Source organism: Primulina tabacum, chromosome 15, assembly GCF_025594145.1.
Source record: "Primulina tabacum isolate GXHZ01 chromosome 15, ASM2559414v2, whole genome shotgun sequence".
Classification (NCBI taxonomy): domain Eukaryota; kingdom Viridiplantae; phylum Streptophyta; class Magnoliopsida; order Lamiales; family Gesneriaceae; genus Primulina; species Primulina tabacum.
In genome coordinates, this window is record NC_134564.1 from 33,251,897 (window position 1) to 33,266,907 (window position 15,011).

At 35.5% G+C, this 15,011-nt stretch overlaps 2 protein-coding genes across 2 annotated transcripts; one reads left to right on the forward strand and one right to left on the reverse strand.

Annotated features, from left to right (window-relative positions):
* Window positions 1-594: 594 nt before the first annotated feature.
* LOC142527272 (small ribosomal subunit protein eS1-like) lies at window positions 595-3,019 on the forward strand. Its single transcript, XM_075632023.1, has 7 exons — window positions 595-715; window positions 813-860; window positions 936-1,041; window positions 1,620-1,757; window positions 1,838-2,023; window positions 2,188-2,388; window positions 2,717-3,019. Exons 1-7 carry the CDS (start codon window positions 705-707, stop codon window positions 2,810-2,812), a joined length of 786 nt encoding a protein of 261 aa, XP_075488138.1. The 5' UTR covers window positions 595-704; the 3' UTR covers window positions 2,813-3,019.
* A 569-nt stretch (window positions 3,020-3,588) lies between these two features.
* LOC142527943 (protein tesmin/TSO1-like CXC 2) lies at window positions 3,589-12,730 on the reverse strand. The gene is given in 11 exon segments (XM_075632945.1): window positions 3,589-3,986; window positions 3,989-4,254; window positions 4,337-4,448; window positions 4,520-4,586; window positions 4,665-4,760; window positions 4,846-5,026; window positions 10,052-10,126; window positions 10,230-10,654; window positions 10,925-11,555; window positions 11,648-11,808; window positions 12,522-12,730. Coding segments are annotated over 11 exon segments (2,220 nt in total). The 5' UTR covers window positions 12,639-12,730; the 3' UTR covers window positions 3,589-3,897.
* Between the last annotated feature and the right edge of the window lie 2,281 nt (window positions 12,731-15,011).

Genomic DNA, 15,011 nt, shown 5'->3' on the forward strand with positions numbered 1-15,011 from the left:
TGATGAAGAACAAATAAATAGTTTGCTCAATTATTTGAAAATATATTTAGAACTAGGTTCTGTCTCATAGAATATGCATTAGTTGTCGAAAAATAGATTATGATCAAAAGGTTAATATGAAAATTTATATTTTCTCTGTCTTTATATATTTAGGCCGAATTTATTTTTCATTCTTCTCGATATTGTAGTCCGGTTTCCATATTTGATATTATTTTTCCAATTCTTTTTCTAATTTATCCCTATTTAATTTGCTTTTCAACTAATTTTTTATCCAATTAAAACATTCATTAAACAATAGTCAAATAAAAATTTTATTTATAAAATTTACCTTTTCAATAATTTTCTTAAACGGTGTGAAAATACATATAAGCCTAAACTAATTTGAGGCCAAATATCACTATGTTATTTTCCAGGAGGCCATTTTTTAAATGTACTTTGAAATTCGACTCTTATTAAAAAAAAAAAATTAAAAGAAAAATTTGACTCTTATTGAATGTACTGTTATCGGGCTCATCGATAGTACCAGCCCAAAGAAATAGCTTTACTGAAATTTGAACATCTAAATAATCAGCCCAATAAAGCAAGCCCATTATGTATCCACAGATATATAATACGCAAACAAAACCTAGGGCTTCCCTGCTGTTCACATTTTACGCAGGAATTTATCTTGTAGCCGTCTCTCCATCGAGCAGAGCTCAGCAGCCATGGCCGTCGGGTAAACCTTCTCTCTCCATGCGTGTATTATATAGACAATTTTAGGGTTGCGCTTCATTTTGTGTGACTTGGATGTTCATTGTTGTTTCCATTTACAGTAAGAACAAGAGGATTTCGAAGGGGAAGAAGGGAGGCAAGAAGAAAGCGTGAGTTTTTTTGTTATTATTTGCGTTTTAGTGTAACCTGAGAAGTGATTTATTGATTCCTTTGATTAATTATAGGTCTGACCCATTTGCAAAGAAGGATTGGTACGATATTAAGGCACCGTCCATATTCAATACTAGAAATGTTGGCAAAACCCTTGTCACTCGTACTCAGGGTACTAAGGTATAATCTTACGTGGTCTACTTATAGTTTGATCTGATTTTTTGTTTGCTTTAGCATTGCTTGCTGAAATTTAATTCGTGAATGGAGGTTAATTTTGTTGGTTGAATATGGTGTTCTCTTGCTTTGACACCTCACTTCTGTAGTTTATACTTGTCTGTTTTATTGGTGCCTTGGATGCTCAAAACTGGCATGTATGTGGACATTCTCAAATTTTTTAGATTCTTATTCTTGTTTTTTGATCATTTAATTGGGTCCAAGGTCTTCTCTTTATTGGTTATCACTAGCATGACTTGATTCAGTTGTGAGTTTGTGTGTTTCTTTTCTTGCTTATTTGCTGTGAGTCTGTGACATTATAAATTCAGGAGAAATGTTTAAAATTCTAAATATGTAAACAAATGCTGTAATGAAGGCACAAATATGTTGTTCACCTTTGTTTTATCATTCTAAGGATTCGTTATGTAGGTTCTATTTGTTGCGGATGGAAATTTCAACCTGATACTCTTAAATTTAATTTTTCCAAGTAGGCTAGAAAATACTAACAGAGTGTTTTAAGATCGAAATTAATTTATTTTTTGTAGATTGCATCTGAAGGACTCAAGCACCGTGTGTATGAGGTGTCCTTGGCTGATCTGCAAGGTGATGAAGATCATGCCTTCAGGAAGATCCGCTTGAGAGCTGAGGATGTTCAGGGAAAAAATGTTCTCACAAATTTTTGGGTATGAAGAAACGGAAGATGTATTTATATCAGTATGCGCTAGGTGTCTCTCCAATTGTGACATTTTCTTTGAAATTGCAGGGTATGGACTTCACTACCGATAAATTAAGGTCACTTGTTAAGAAATGGCAATCGCTGATTGAGGCTCATGTTGATGTCAAAACAACTGACAGTTATACTTTGAGAATGTTCTGCATTGGCTTCACCAAGAAGCGTGTGAATCAACAGAAGAGGACATGTTATGCGCAGTCCAGCCAGATTCGTCAAGTGAGTATTTTTTTGTAATAAACCATGATAAATTTTAATAAGACAGCATAATAATATTCACGGTTAGGACTGGAGTGCACCTATGAAGTAACGCTAAGCAATGTGAAGGCTCTATTTTTTATTTTCATTGTTATTTAACCTGTCATGCCTCATTTTTTTGATAGATTCGGAGGAAGATGCGTGAGATCATGGTTAACCAGGCACAATCTTGTGATCTGAAGGACTTGGTTCAGAAGTTCATCCCTGAATCAATTGGCAAAGAGATCGAGAAAGCAACTTCAAGCATCTATCCCCTACAGAATGTGTATATTCGGAAGGTTAAGATTTTGAAAGCCCCCAAGTTTGACCTTGGCAAGTTGATGGAGGTAAACTTTACTATTCCTCTTATTTGGAAATTTCTGGTATATTGTTAGTTGAACTTTAACCAGAGAGATAATGATGGGTCCCTTTGATATTTAATTTCTTTTTCTCAAACCAAGAAGGTAATTGTATTTGGATGCCTTAACCCCCAACCATCTTGCACCCACCACTTGAGAAAGTTTTTGGGTCATTCGTGAGAAATTTGAAACCTTGATACAGTTTGTAGTATTGATTCTAAGTGGAAGTAGCCCTTGTCTGTGTTTTGGTTGTTTAGAGCTTAAACATCATTTCCTTTCTCTTGACTTTTTATAATATTTGCTTTGATCGTGGTAGGTGCACGGTGATTATGGTGAAGATGTTGGTGTGAAGTTGGAAAGGCCTGCTGAGGAAACGACCATGGCTGAGGCAACCGAAGTTGTCGGTGCTTAGATTTGTAATTCTATACCACCTTGGTTTTTTTCCCGTGCCGCCTTGCAGCTGGCTTAGAGTTATCTTGAAAGAGTTGGGGGATGCAAATCTACTGATTTAATTTTTGGAATTGTTTTGTTCCGTTTGAGAAGATGGTGTTGGTTAAAGCTTTGTTATAATGCGACTTTTTGACATTTTATTTTAATTTTGATTCTCAGATTTAATCTTTTTCCCTTCCAATTTCGTTATGTTGATTTTTCTGGATTCTATTTGATCCTACTGCCATCTCCGATACTTGGTTCAAAAGTATATTGTATTTCTGGTTGTATGAATATCGGCTGGCACTCTGGCGGTAGCATATCTTGTCAAAATTATGTTTAATTTTATGAGAAGTTAGCGACCGATCCTGTTAAGTCATTCGCTTAGTCGCAGAGATGGATAAGAGAATCAAAGATTTACTACAAAGTGTTCTGACCAAAATGAAATGTGCCGAGGTTGAGTTATGAGTATGTGATCGACAATTTTCAGTGGAAAATTTATTAATTTTCTTATTTCGGCAGTCCTCAATACCGAAGAAAGAGTTGAGGATTACTAGATTTGGAATCTCCTTTAGTATTTGAAACGAGGAAAATGTTATGTTGGGTGTAATTGTAGTCTGGATCGGTGCGGGGGGATATTATCACAAAAAGATATGCAAATAAAATCATCTGCTAGGAAGTTATAAATAATGATTTTTGATATCATGTGGTAAAAACGATACGCATTAAAAAAAAAGTTATTAAAATAGAGTATTTAAATTGGTACACGGAAAGCATGAACTTACACAAATATTTAATCTTTAGGGTACACAAAAGGAACAGCATGTGACTTGCTGCTAATCCGGAAAAACAACAATGGAAATTAAATGAATTACAATCAAGACTTGGGACATTTTATGAATTCAAGTAAAAATGGGCCTCCTGATCTATAAAAGATGCTCAAAGTCATAAAAAAGAAAGTACTATTATGAAGACAAAAACATTATTTATTATACATGCAATATGCATCTTCTAGGAGCATATAACTAAGGCAATATCAACTAACAAAACTAATGATATGGCGAACTTTTACTCTCTAAGAGCTTGGTCTGTGATTCTCGAAAATTCACAGTTAGGAGCGAATGAAGGAAAAGAGGGAATAGATCGAAGTATCAGGTTCGACTGCTCCTTAAACTGGAAGATGTCCCGGCATTACGAGGCGGCGAAACTCTTTTACTATTTGGAGAAGATGATTTGATGTCACTGATTGGAGACCCTTCTCGGAGAAACTTGGGGATTTCATCTTCTTCAACTGTTTTCAAATGTTTATCAAACTTTGGTGGAGGTTGAAAGAATCTTGGCTCGTATGAACTCGAGGGGGAACTGATGGAGGGAGAGGAACATCTTCGCGGTTTTTTATTCGAGAACCGATGTTTAACCGGTAGCCTAATAAAGCAGACACAGAATTTAGATTCATTAGAATGTTGATGGGTATAACAATGCAAGAATTTTTGTCGATTAAACGTACCTTCCGCTTCCGGTCAGTAAAGGTGTTGCAAGAGGTGCAAAATCCATGTTCTGGTCATTATGGAGTGCAGTTTCTTGGAAATCTTTTTCCAGCACACTCTTCTCGGTTGTATCTGTTGATTAAGAATTGCTATGAAACATTCAAACTCCCTAAATTATCCAAAAATCTGAAATGTAAGCTCACCATCCTTTCTACCAAATGCATTTTTACATCCTTCGCATCTGCAGTTTACAGAGCATCCAACGCCACCCTTCAAAGAACCGAATTTTCCATATCAGATGGCAAGCTTAAAGAAAAAGCATATAGCACACAAAAGATGGAAAGAAACCTGGTAGCATTCACAGTACTTCTTCAAGCAACCAGATTTTTTGCAGTTACATCCTCTTTTATGTCGAGCAGAAGCAGGAGTGTTGCTGGAGTCATTCTGTGAGGAACGATTAAACAAAAAATATAAATGCGTATGATCACCAAATGACCAAACTATACAACCCCAAACTGCAGCCTCTAACCCCAGTTTTGATCATTGGATCGGAGCTCCTAATCACTTTAGGTGCAAACGCAAGAGGATTTCTTGATTTAATCTGTCTGCGGGTTGCAAGAACGGTCTCTACATGAACAGGTTTGTTGAAGCAATCCATACAGGCACATGGCTCCATGCAGTACACACCAGCAGCAAAACATTCACAGTATCTGCATTCACAATTTAGTTTGATTATAAACATTGCTTCACCAAAAAAGGGGCATTCAAATACATATTTTTCAGAGGGGTCGAACTCCGTTCAAGCATTGAAGTCATATTAAGGGAAGAGTTGAATTGCAATAGAAAAATGTATATATGTTGTAAAACTAAACGTGTGCCAAAATATACTAAAAGTATAGCTGATGGCAAAATTCGTATAATTTGAACTATAAAAACGCCCAAACACCATGATTCAATTTGTAACGTACCGTACTTTTACCATTCAAAATTTGCGGAAAAATTTAAAATTTTCTTAAACATAAAATAACCTTCAAAGTTTGCCATAAAATATCTCAACCAAGTCCCCCATAAGAAATTGTTGTTCAAAATAACCACAATAAAATTTGCTCACAAAAGGTTTGCTCAAAGTATTTCCATCAAAATATGAAATCAGAGTAATTTAACTTTTGCATAAAACTTAAACATGGCGGCCCTCGGGTTTAGCCTCCCGCTCAGTCCAAGCCTGCTCCTTGGTCCCCACCCCTCGTCTCAACATGATCATCCTCACCTGCATCGATCAAGTCTAGTGAGTCTAAAGATTCAACACGTATAAACTGGAAGTAACGAATAATACGTAATAAAACCACATGCAATTTCAAAATAGAGCGTACGTACTTAAACTTGAACTTGCATAACGTAACTTGAACATACGTACATACATAGACGTGCCATAACTTGAAAGCTTTCATAAACATGCTTGCATAACTGAACGTACTTAAACATACATGACTTTATTTTGCGTAGAGGCATGTTTCAAAGCAAGTGACCCATAACATAATAAATGCCTGATCAGACAAACCACAGTATTGGGCTGACAGGGACGTATCCACTGCCACATACATGAGATCCCCGTTCATAATTTAACGGGCTGGTTGGTCCCCGTTCATAATTTAACGCTTTCCAACCTCGATCTAACCCGTTCATAATTTAACGGGCGGATTGGTCCCCGTTCATAATTTAACGCTTTCCAATCCTAACATAATTTGGTCACAAGACATTTAGCATACCTCCAAAGACTTAAAATATTTTCTTTGCACGTCATCATGTTGGATCTGGTTTTCTACGCGCCCAAACGCAGCGGAAGATTTAATAATTTTATTTTATTTTGAAAAACAAAATAATTTTGCTTTAGGCGCTCGTATGATTTAACAAATATATAAACATTCATAGGATCTTAGAAATTGTTATACCTTTGGTGAATAAATCACTGGACTCCAACTATTCCGGGGTCAGCGGAGATAGCTCTTCGTGAATTCCCTACGAACGTTCTTCGATCTACTAATCTGCTGGTCCACGACTGGGAAACTTGTTCCTCTTATAATTTGCACTAGAAAATTATAAGATGTTTTTTGCGTATTTGAGATCAAGAAAAATTGTTTCAAAATTTTGAGAGCAACCTTGAAGAGCCGAAATATTGAAATCTCTTATTTAAAGTTTTTTTGGCTCATGCTTCACGTAAAACAAGAATCAAAATCTTATATTTTTGTCTAACCTCCAATTTACTTAATTAATTAGATCAATTAAGTCAATTAAAGATTCTAAAATATTTTCATACCAAAAACAAGGTCAATCTCGACTGATGGGATTTTTGGAGACTTTCTCCATTTTTCTAAAGGTGCGATGATCTCCAACAATTAATCAAAGTAATACATACATTATTAATTTGATTAACTAAATGTCATTTCCTTAATTAATCATATTAATTAAGTCAATGAATTTCCATAAAATCCATGTGGATGCATGTTACGTAAATTGGGAATCAAAATCCCTCATTATTATTTCTAATCCTTTCTTAGCTTAATTAATCTAATTAATTAAATTAATTAAAGATTCTAAATATGCATGCAAACCTCTTTCAATCTTGATTTTCTTTTAATACATATATATTTGGGAGATCACCAAAATCTAAATAAAACATGTTTACTTCTTTTGACTGTCTTTAGCAGTCATGCTTTCAAAATTTCTGTAAGCTTTTATAAAATTTATTTATAAGCTTATCGATTGATCATATCAAACTTATTTCTTATAAATTCAACTCATTGAATTTATTATCTCAACGGGAACAAGTAAGCCAGTGCTTGTGTGACCCTCAATGGTTAAGGAATACAGCTAGCCGTGGGTTCACAACTCTTTGTGATTCAGGACATAATCCTTTATTCGGGCTTACCCTAGTCAGCCCCATTCTTTTCATCAATATCTTGATCAAGAATGTCAGAACTCATTTCTGATTGCACCCATCGAATCATGGTAAGAGCGTCTAGTAGCATCGCCCCATGATCCCCTAGGTATCACTGATAGTGCCTGCAAGAACCAGTCGATTATGATTAACGTACAGTACGATCCCTTCATCTCATATATCCCGATCGAATCTGCAACCATTGGTTCATCGAGGGTTGCATATTAATTCGATAACTATGTGATATCTATAAATAGTGGCACCGCATGTACTGTTGGAGAACTCCTTCTCTAACGTACATTTCATACTCTGGCCAGAGATTCCATGCACTATTATTTCATCAGATCACATAGGATATCCACACCCGTAGGTGAGCGGTGAATCCCCGACTACAATGCACTAGCTCCTACATGTGTCGCAACTGTACCCAATCTTGCCACCTGATGACTCTCCTGGAGCCGGTAAACGAGTCAAAGTCCGGCCCTAGCATATAGAGCCTCAGTGTTGTCCCGGGTCGTAAGGACTAATGGTGTACAATCATAACCATGGGCTTATCCTCTCGATGAATGATAACCACTTGGAAAGTCCGAGGGAGGGTTGTTCGGTATAATCATCATATGACTACCTATCTGTATGTTTGGACATCTCCATGCCCTTACCAAGAAACGCGGTACACAACATCACAGATACTAGTCTCGAGCTCAAGCGACCTTTATCCATGTTTCAGGCGGCTGAATCGACTAGGAACAGATTTAGATAATACAGTGTTTACAAATGAGTTTCAACATCGAGTTACGATTCATTTGTATTAAAGTATAATCAAGGTCTTTATCTATGTTGTTCACATGGGTATACAGATAAAGAAATAACAAACCATGAAACATTAAATTATATTAAAATAAAGATTGTTTATTACAACTGAGTCAATAAATTCCCTAGCCAACAGTTGGCTTACAGGGCATCTACTCTAACACATCATACTTACTTGGCGTTGAGGGATTCGTTGGACTTCGATCGGGGGCGTTGCTGCACCTACTAATCATGAATTGGCATGCTTATCTGCGTAACTTAGACATAATTTCAAGCTTACATAAGAACTCATTCAATTCCTTATGATGACGTAAATTCCCATGACTCGACTGCGTAAATCACTGAACTAAAACCATGCCATCAACCCCCCCCCCCCCAAAGCATACTATAGAAATTTTCCCCAAAGTTGTGAAGGACACGGACCCCGTGCCTACCTCCGTGTAGGGGTCCGTGTAGACTCGGATGAGAAGGCTCGAAAGGGAAGGTGGACACGGGCCCCGTGTCAGGGTCCGTGTGGGGGTCCGGGTGAGGGTCCGGGTACTTACTGTGAACGCGAACTTACGAAAATTTTGTACATGTTTCGCTTAACTTTCTAGACTCGATTGCGCGGACTATGAATCGACACTCCAAAGCTCATCCTAGCACGCCATAACCTCAAACCAAATTCGTACAAATCCCCAAGGCGACTATGTTCACCCTACGACACATACCAATCAAAACATTGTAATTGACATCAAAAGTTACCCACGACTTTTAATTAAATCGAGCGCCTATTGACATGAACCGAAACCTCAAAAATACTCCCAACATCGTACTAAGCATACCTAAACGCAGCAACGATCATCCAACGATCCCCAACGAAGCCTGCAACAATAAAATCTCAAGAACACATCAAAACATAATTTCTGAAAAACGCAGTTTGAGCAGTCCCACGAAAAACGCCATAACTCAGTCAATTTTTGTCCAAATATTTCGAATTTAATGTCAAATCGAAGGTATCGAAAAGCTCTACAATTCTCTAGTTGAAAGTTTTATCAAAATATCGACTGAAAACTCGCAGTTTCAACCAGAACAGTAAAAACGTGATTTTTGATCCCTAAAATGGTTTCAAAAGTGATCCCAATACAATTGCTCGAACTTCTACACATCGTACACATGGTTTTACGCATAAATAACAACGCACGCATAATATGACATGATCGATGCATCAAGAACAGATTATACGTGCCTTTTGATGATAAACTTTACCGAAACGACGACACCGAAGCGGAGATAGAAGCGAGGTTGATCCGGGACGAACGTGACGCGATTTTCTTGCAATAAAATCGATCAAAACTTGCTGAAAATTGACAAGGGAAGGGGCGGCTGCTGTTCTCCTCTTAGAACCCTAGGTTTTGCTCTTTAAAAATAAAAGAAGTGGAAATCTGAATGTGTGTGTGTGTTTAGACGTTATTAGTGTGTGTAAAAGTGTGTGTGTGTGATTAGTAAATTAGGAAAATCACTTAATTAAATAATAAATAAAACTATTTAAAATACTAACACTATTTAAACTTTAAATAAAATCCCTCAGTTAAAATAATGCACAAAAAAGAAAGAAGCTAATTTTAAAAGTTTCAAACTCTTAAATCACTAAATAAATAAATTTTTGGCTTTAAAATACTAACAACTTAGTAAGCCCTTTAAAATGCCCCATCCTCAACTTAAAATAAAAGTATCACATTTTAAATTGCCAAGAATCGTCCCCGGTCTCTTTTCCTCAATCCCGCCTCGAATAATCGCCTGTAACATGAAACTCGGAAAACATTTTAACGTGCATCCCAATAAACATTGATAATTTAAAATAATGCATTTTCATAATTATGCATGGCTAAAACTCTTTTAAAATTAATTAAATGAATGCATGGATTAAACGTGCACTGAATTTGGGCACTACACAATTGCTTCACAGATTGCCAAAGTTCACGGAAGCTATAAAGAATGAAGAGCTTACAGCTTTAAGCATTTTGATTTCTTGCAGTTACATCGCTTACAGGCTTCACCTTCCCCGGCTTGTTCCGATCTATGCCTAGCAACCCAGATTCAAATATAAGTTGAAAATGTCTAATAAATAAGGAAAAGTAGATCTTGAACTTAGATAGCCCAAAAAAAAAACAACCAAAAAGACACACCTCTTCTTCTTTGGACTACTAGGAGTGATTTCTTTGATGTTTTCATTCTCACTTTCTACTGAAGTATCAGACGAAGTATTGTTTAACGAATCTTGGCCAGCAGGAGGATGTGAACTGGAAGACGAGCTTGGTCCAATCAAAAGTCTTCCAGAAGCTGAAGCTTCATGGTTGACAATTTTATAGTCCTCAGTAGTTGTTCCTAGAGCATTTAAATGCAAGCCCATGCTAGCTATGATAAAAACTGGAGATTCATTTGTTGTCTTTCTTGGAAATAGTTGCGTGCCATTGGAAGAAGTATTGCAACTGGACTGTGGTAAAACAGAAGAATTGGGGGCAGAATTCTTGTCCAAATTGTTTCCGAGGGCTCCAGCAATCTCAAAAACCAGACAACGTCTTCTCATACCGCGGTACAGACCAGCGAGATGCTACAAAAATGAACATAAATTAGAATGCAGTGAGAAATGAATTAAATATTTCCGTTTGAAACGATATATTTATGCAGGTTCTTTATTGGCTACACGTATTCAATATCAAAAAGAAAAGGTATTGCTAATTTTGTGTTCAGATTCTTGGAACTGAGGTGTTAAAAATTGGAACTTGTGAGAACTCGATTGAATGGAACGATGTGTTACTATTCTAAGCATTTGTTTACTTGATCCAAACACCTAGTCAATATTTTGGGATGCAATTTTTACCTCGTGATCCATCTTTTCACTTGGATTTTCCTCTAAAGAACCTGTAGTCATACAACATGTCTCAGCATTTTCTATTGTCTCACTTCCTTCTCCAGGTTGAGTAGACAAGCTTTCTAGCCCACTTCCCTCTCCAACTTTTTGGCCAGAAGACACTGCAACAATCAAGTGCATGTGCTTGTCATTTCTAGTATTCGCATAGTAAGATCCTATATCATTTGGTGATTCAGAAACTAACACATCAGAAGCATCCACAATCAAATTGTCCCAATTACACGAGATTGCTTCTTTGTTTTGATCAGTTTGGCATACTCCATCAAGATTTACTTCACTACCGTAAACAAGTGCTGAAGAAGCACAGGCATAATCTGCTGTGTGTTTTCCTTTATAGTCAAAGCTAGGTCTTAAGGGGGAGTTATTAGTATGATCATAATTTATGTTTTCAGATTTGTCAACCACAATCTTCAGGGATTCATCAAATGTCCGACCAGTCACTTCACCTTGAGAATTCCGAGGATCCAGATTTTCTTGTTGGTCATCCAGTTTCTTAGTGGCATCCATATCCTTACTCTTATGAACTGTGTTTCCATCATACGAAGAAAACTCAGGTTGTGATGGATCTGGAAACTGGTGCCTGAGCAGGGAAAACCAGTTAAAACAAATATGCTCATATAAAAAACTGTTGTAAATCAGAGGATATTAGTTGTCAGAAATCCGGAGAATTACCTTTGAAGAAATGTAGATTCTCCCGGAGACTTGACATGGGGTGAAGTGAAAATATTAGGGAGGGACACGAAGTTAAGGGGATTGATCGCCTGGGTAATGTGGGTGGATTTAACTGGCTTGATAGGAGAAAGGTTGTTCAGGAACGTAAAGACAGGGGAGTCCTGCAAACAAAGAGGAAAAATACCTTCTTCGTGTCAGATCAATCACAACCAAAATACCATCAATCTACAACAGATGAGCCCCATAATTTGTCGTCTACAAAATCAACTACCAAAAAAACATGGAGCACGATAAAATGTAAGAGGAAATCGAGGCTGGTCTAGCACCAAGGCAATACACATAAAAGATAACACTTGGCATCAATTGACCGAATTATATAAGATCCCTGTTGAATCTATAAGTTTGCATCAATTTGGAATTTAACCAAACAACAGAATCCTTGACAACTTGTGAAACTCAAAAAGGCCCAAGTGAATTACCATTCCACAAGGTGGAGGGAATGCAAGACTCCTATGACAATCTAGAAATCTGTTAACCAAACCTTTCGGCAGCAGTGAGTTACATTGCTACAATTCCATAACTACGAGTCGGGAACATACTGAATCATCATACAATTCAGCGATATACCTCATACTTATTTTCCTTTTTTAACAGGAATTAAATAACGTAGTCCTAGAAAAATCAACCAAAACTTGAGTCAAAATCAAATTTAGACAAACAACTTAACACCAAATCGAACACATTCTTCACAAATATCACTTAAGCCCAATTGTTATTGTTACAAAATAATTTCATTAACCGAAGACCCAAAAAATGCAGAGCCCAAAAAAACCAACCAAGAACAATAAAAATTCTAACTTTTCGCCCAAGAAACCAAAGCAAACCTCAAATTTGCCGCGATCTGATTATTATTGCCCCTCTCCGGTGTATCCATCACCGCATTTTCATCTTCAGTTTTATCTTTTATAGAACTCTCACACCCCTCTTCCATTTTCTGTTTGTAAGTATATCAGTTTCAATATCTATCGTATCCTGTTCTCTTCCAATTACACACCCAACCCACCCCCACCAACACGCTAAAACAAACAAACGAAACAATTGCTGTTGTTGAAGTGTAGTTAATGCAAAGTAAAACACAGGCCACAGCTGCTGTTGATGTGTGGTTAATGCAAAGTAAAACGTTCACTTGAAAATTTGCCAAAATTTAATGTAAAGTGTAAACAGATGCATTTCATCTAAATTGTCCCTTTTTCCAGATATATATATTCTTGAACAGCCCATTTATTTCTTGGATGGATATGTAAATCACTAAACGGCAATGCTGCTATTTAATGTGGGATTTGATCATTTGAATCTGTCAAAGAGAATTCAAACCAAATTCCTCGTATTTCTGTGATTCAGATTTGGTTTTAATTTTCAGTTATGCAATTTTGTAGGTTTTTTTTGTTGATTTCCATTATTAGATAATAATTGCTGCTACTAATGTCATTGACACATTTTTCTTGGGTAATATTGAAATCATTCTTGGTGAAAATCTCGTTGAAATATTTGACATATGAAACTGGTTGTAGATTGTGCCCAATATGCTAATTATTCGACAATTATGTGTGTGTGTGTTTTTTTTTTGGGAGAGTTTTATCGGGGAGTCATCATTCTATAATTTACTAATAATATGTTGTAATAATTATGAGGAAAAGTTGTTAAAAATGCGTTAGTTAGTACTGCATTAAACGTAATTCATTAATCTAACCACACAAATAAAATAAAATAACGCCAGAAGTACAACAAATATATCGTAAATCGATACTTACAATAATTATCTCGAGAGATTTTGTTATTATCTTATTAGATTTTGATAAATATAATTTTTGTATTGAATTTATTGTGTGTTAATAATTATTATACAAATTTAATTATATATGGAGTATTAGCTAGAATGTACCAGCATCAATTTTACTAAGTATTTATATCGCAATGTTAAAAGATATCTAATAAAATATAATTTATCATTTTTGAAATGTAATTTGTTCTACAAAAATCAATGGAATAAATTGCGAATGAATTCCTTCTAGGATGCTTATTGGACTTATCAATTAAGAACCTAACCAAATCAAAACCGATTTAAACTGGTTTAGTCCGAAACCGATTAAATCACATATTAGTTGAATTATTTATCGTCATACTTGGGTTGTAGTCAAGTTTATAAATGAAAAATCACAAAATAATTATTAAACTAGCTAATAAATAATGGAAAAAAGTTATGCCTTCTTCGAAAACTGATCTAATCCAACTAGCAAAAATGCTAAATATATAACCAAATTTCAACAACAATTAATACAACACAACAAAATTCAGAATAAATTCAATACAAAATCTTACCATATGATAACAAAATATCATAATATAATTATTATAAATATTTATCGTAACTTTATCATTCCCAATTCAACTTAATGACCCATTGGGCGACGAATGACCCGATCATGCTTTACTTTTTGGCGCCCCAAAGAATTTAAAATCGTGGGCCACATGTATTCCTTTGTCGTGGGCCCTCCCTAAATTCTAAACCGTAAATCAAATAGAAATTAGTTTTTAGAAAATAAAAATATTTTTTTTTTCGTGTAGTTCGAAAGTTCAAACTTGGAATCTAATATTTAAGACCCTGATAAAACGTACACAATTTAATAGGTAGTTTTTATTTTTTTTAGAGTTTTATAGATAATTTTTTTAACGTCATTTTATAGATATTTTGTTTTCACTATTTTGGAACCATTTTCAACGGAAGATTCGTCACTGATTTAATTTCCTCCCACTTATCAATATAACCTCAATCTTAATTTGCTGATAAAATTTTCCATCTCCAAAAGAAACCGAATACATAATTCTTTTTAAATATATGTATTAAAAATAGGAAAAGGAAAGTAAACGTTTTCAAATATACAAAATAACTTATGTGAGACCGTCTTACAAGTCAATTTATAAGACGAAACTCGACTCGACTCATAGAAACAATCATTTTTTTAGTTATTTATTTTATAAATAAATATTGTATAATATATGATAATTTTAATTTATAATAATAATTTTTTATGTTAAAAATTTATTGTCCGTTGTAAACTAAAAGTGACAGATTTTCCGGACCACATCTACCAACTATCGATTCATTTCCTTTTTCTCCTTCTTTCGTTTTTTTTCCTACTTTGCCAAATTATTACTTTTAATAATACGGTCCCTTTCTCTGTGGGCGACCAATTGTTGGTGGTCCCGTCCCCTTGTTAAAAATCCTTCCATCACGTGATTCCCCCGTGCTGTTTTGATAAAAAAAAAAAAATTTCCAAATGTAGTATTTGGCCGCATCATGTGC

Excerpts from the sequence above, each read along its gene's own strand:
- LOC142527272 (XM_075632023.1), top strand. Across the intron at positions 861-935 it reads AAGGGAGGCAAGAAGAAAGC|GTCTGACCCATTTGCAAAGA; the intron begins GTGAGTTTTTTT and ends GATTAATTATAG. Across the intron at positions 2,389-2,716 it reads ACCTTGGCAAGTTGATGGAG|GTGCACGGTGATTATGGTGA; the intron begins GTAAACTTTACT and ends TGATCGTGGTAG.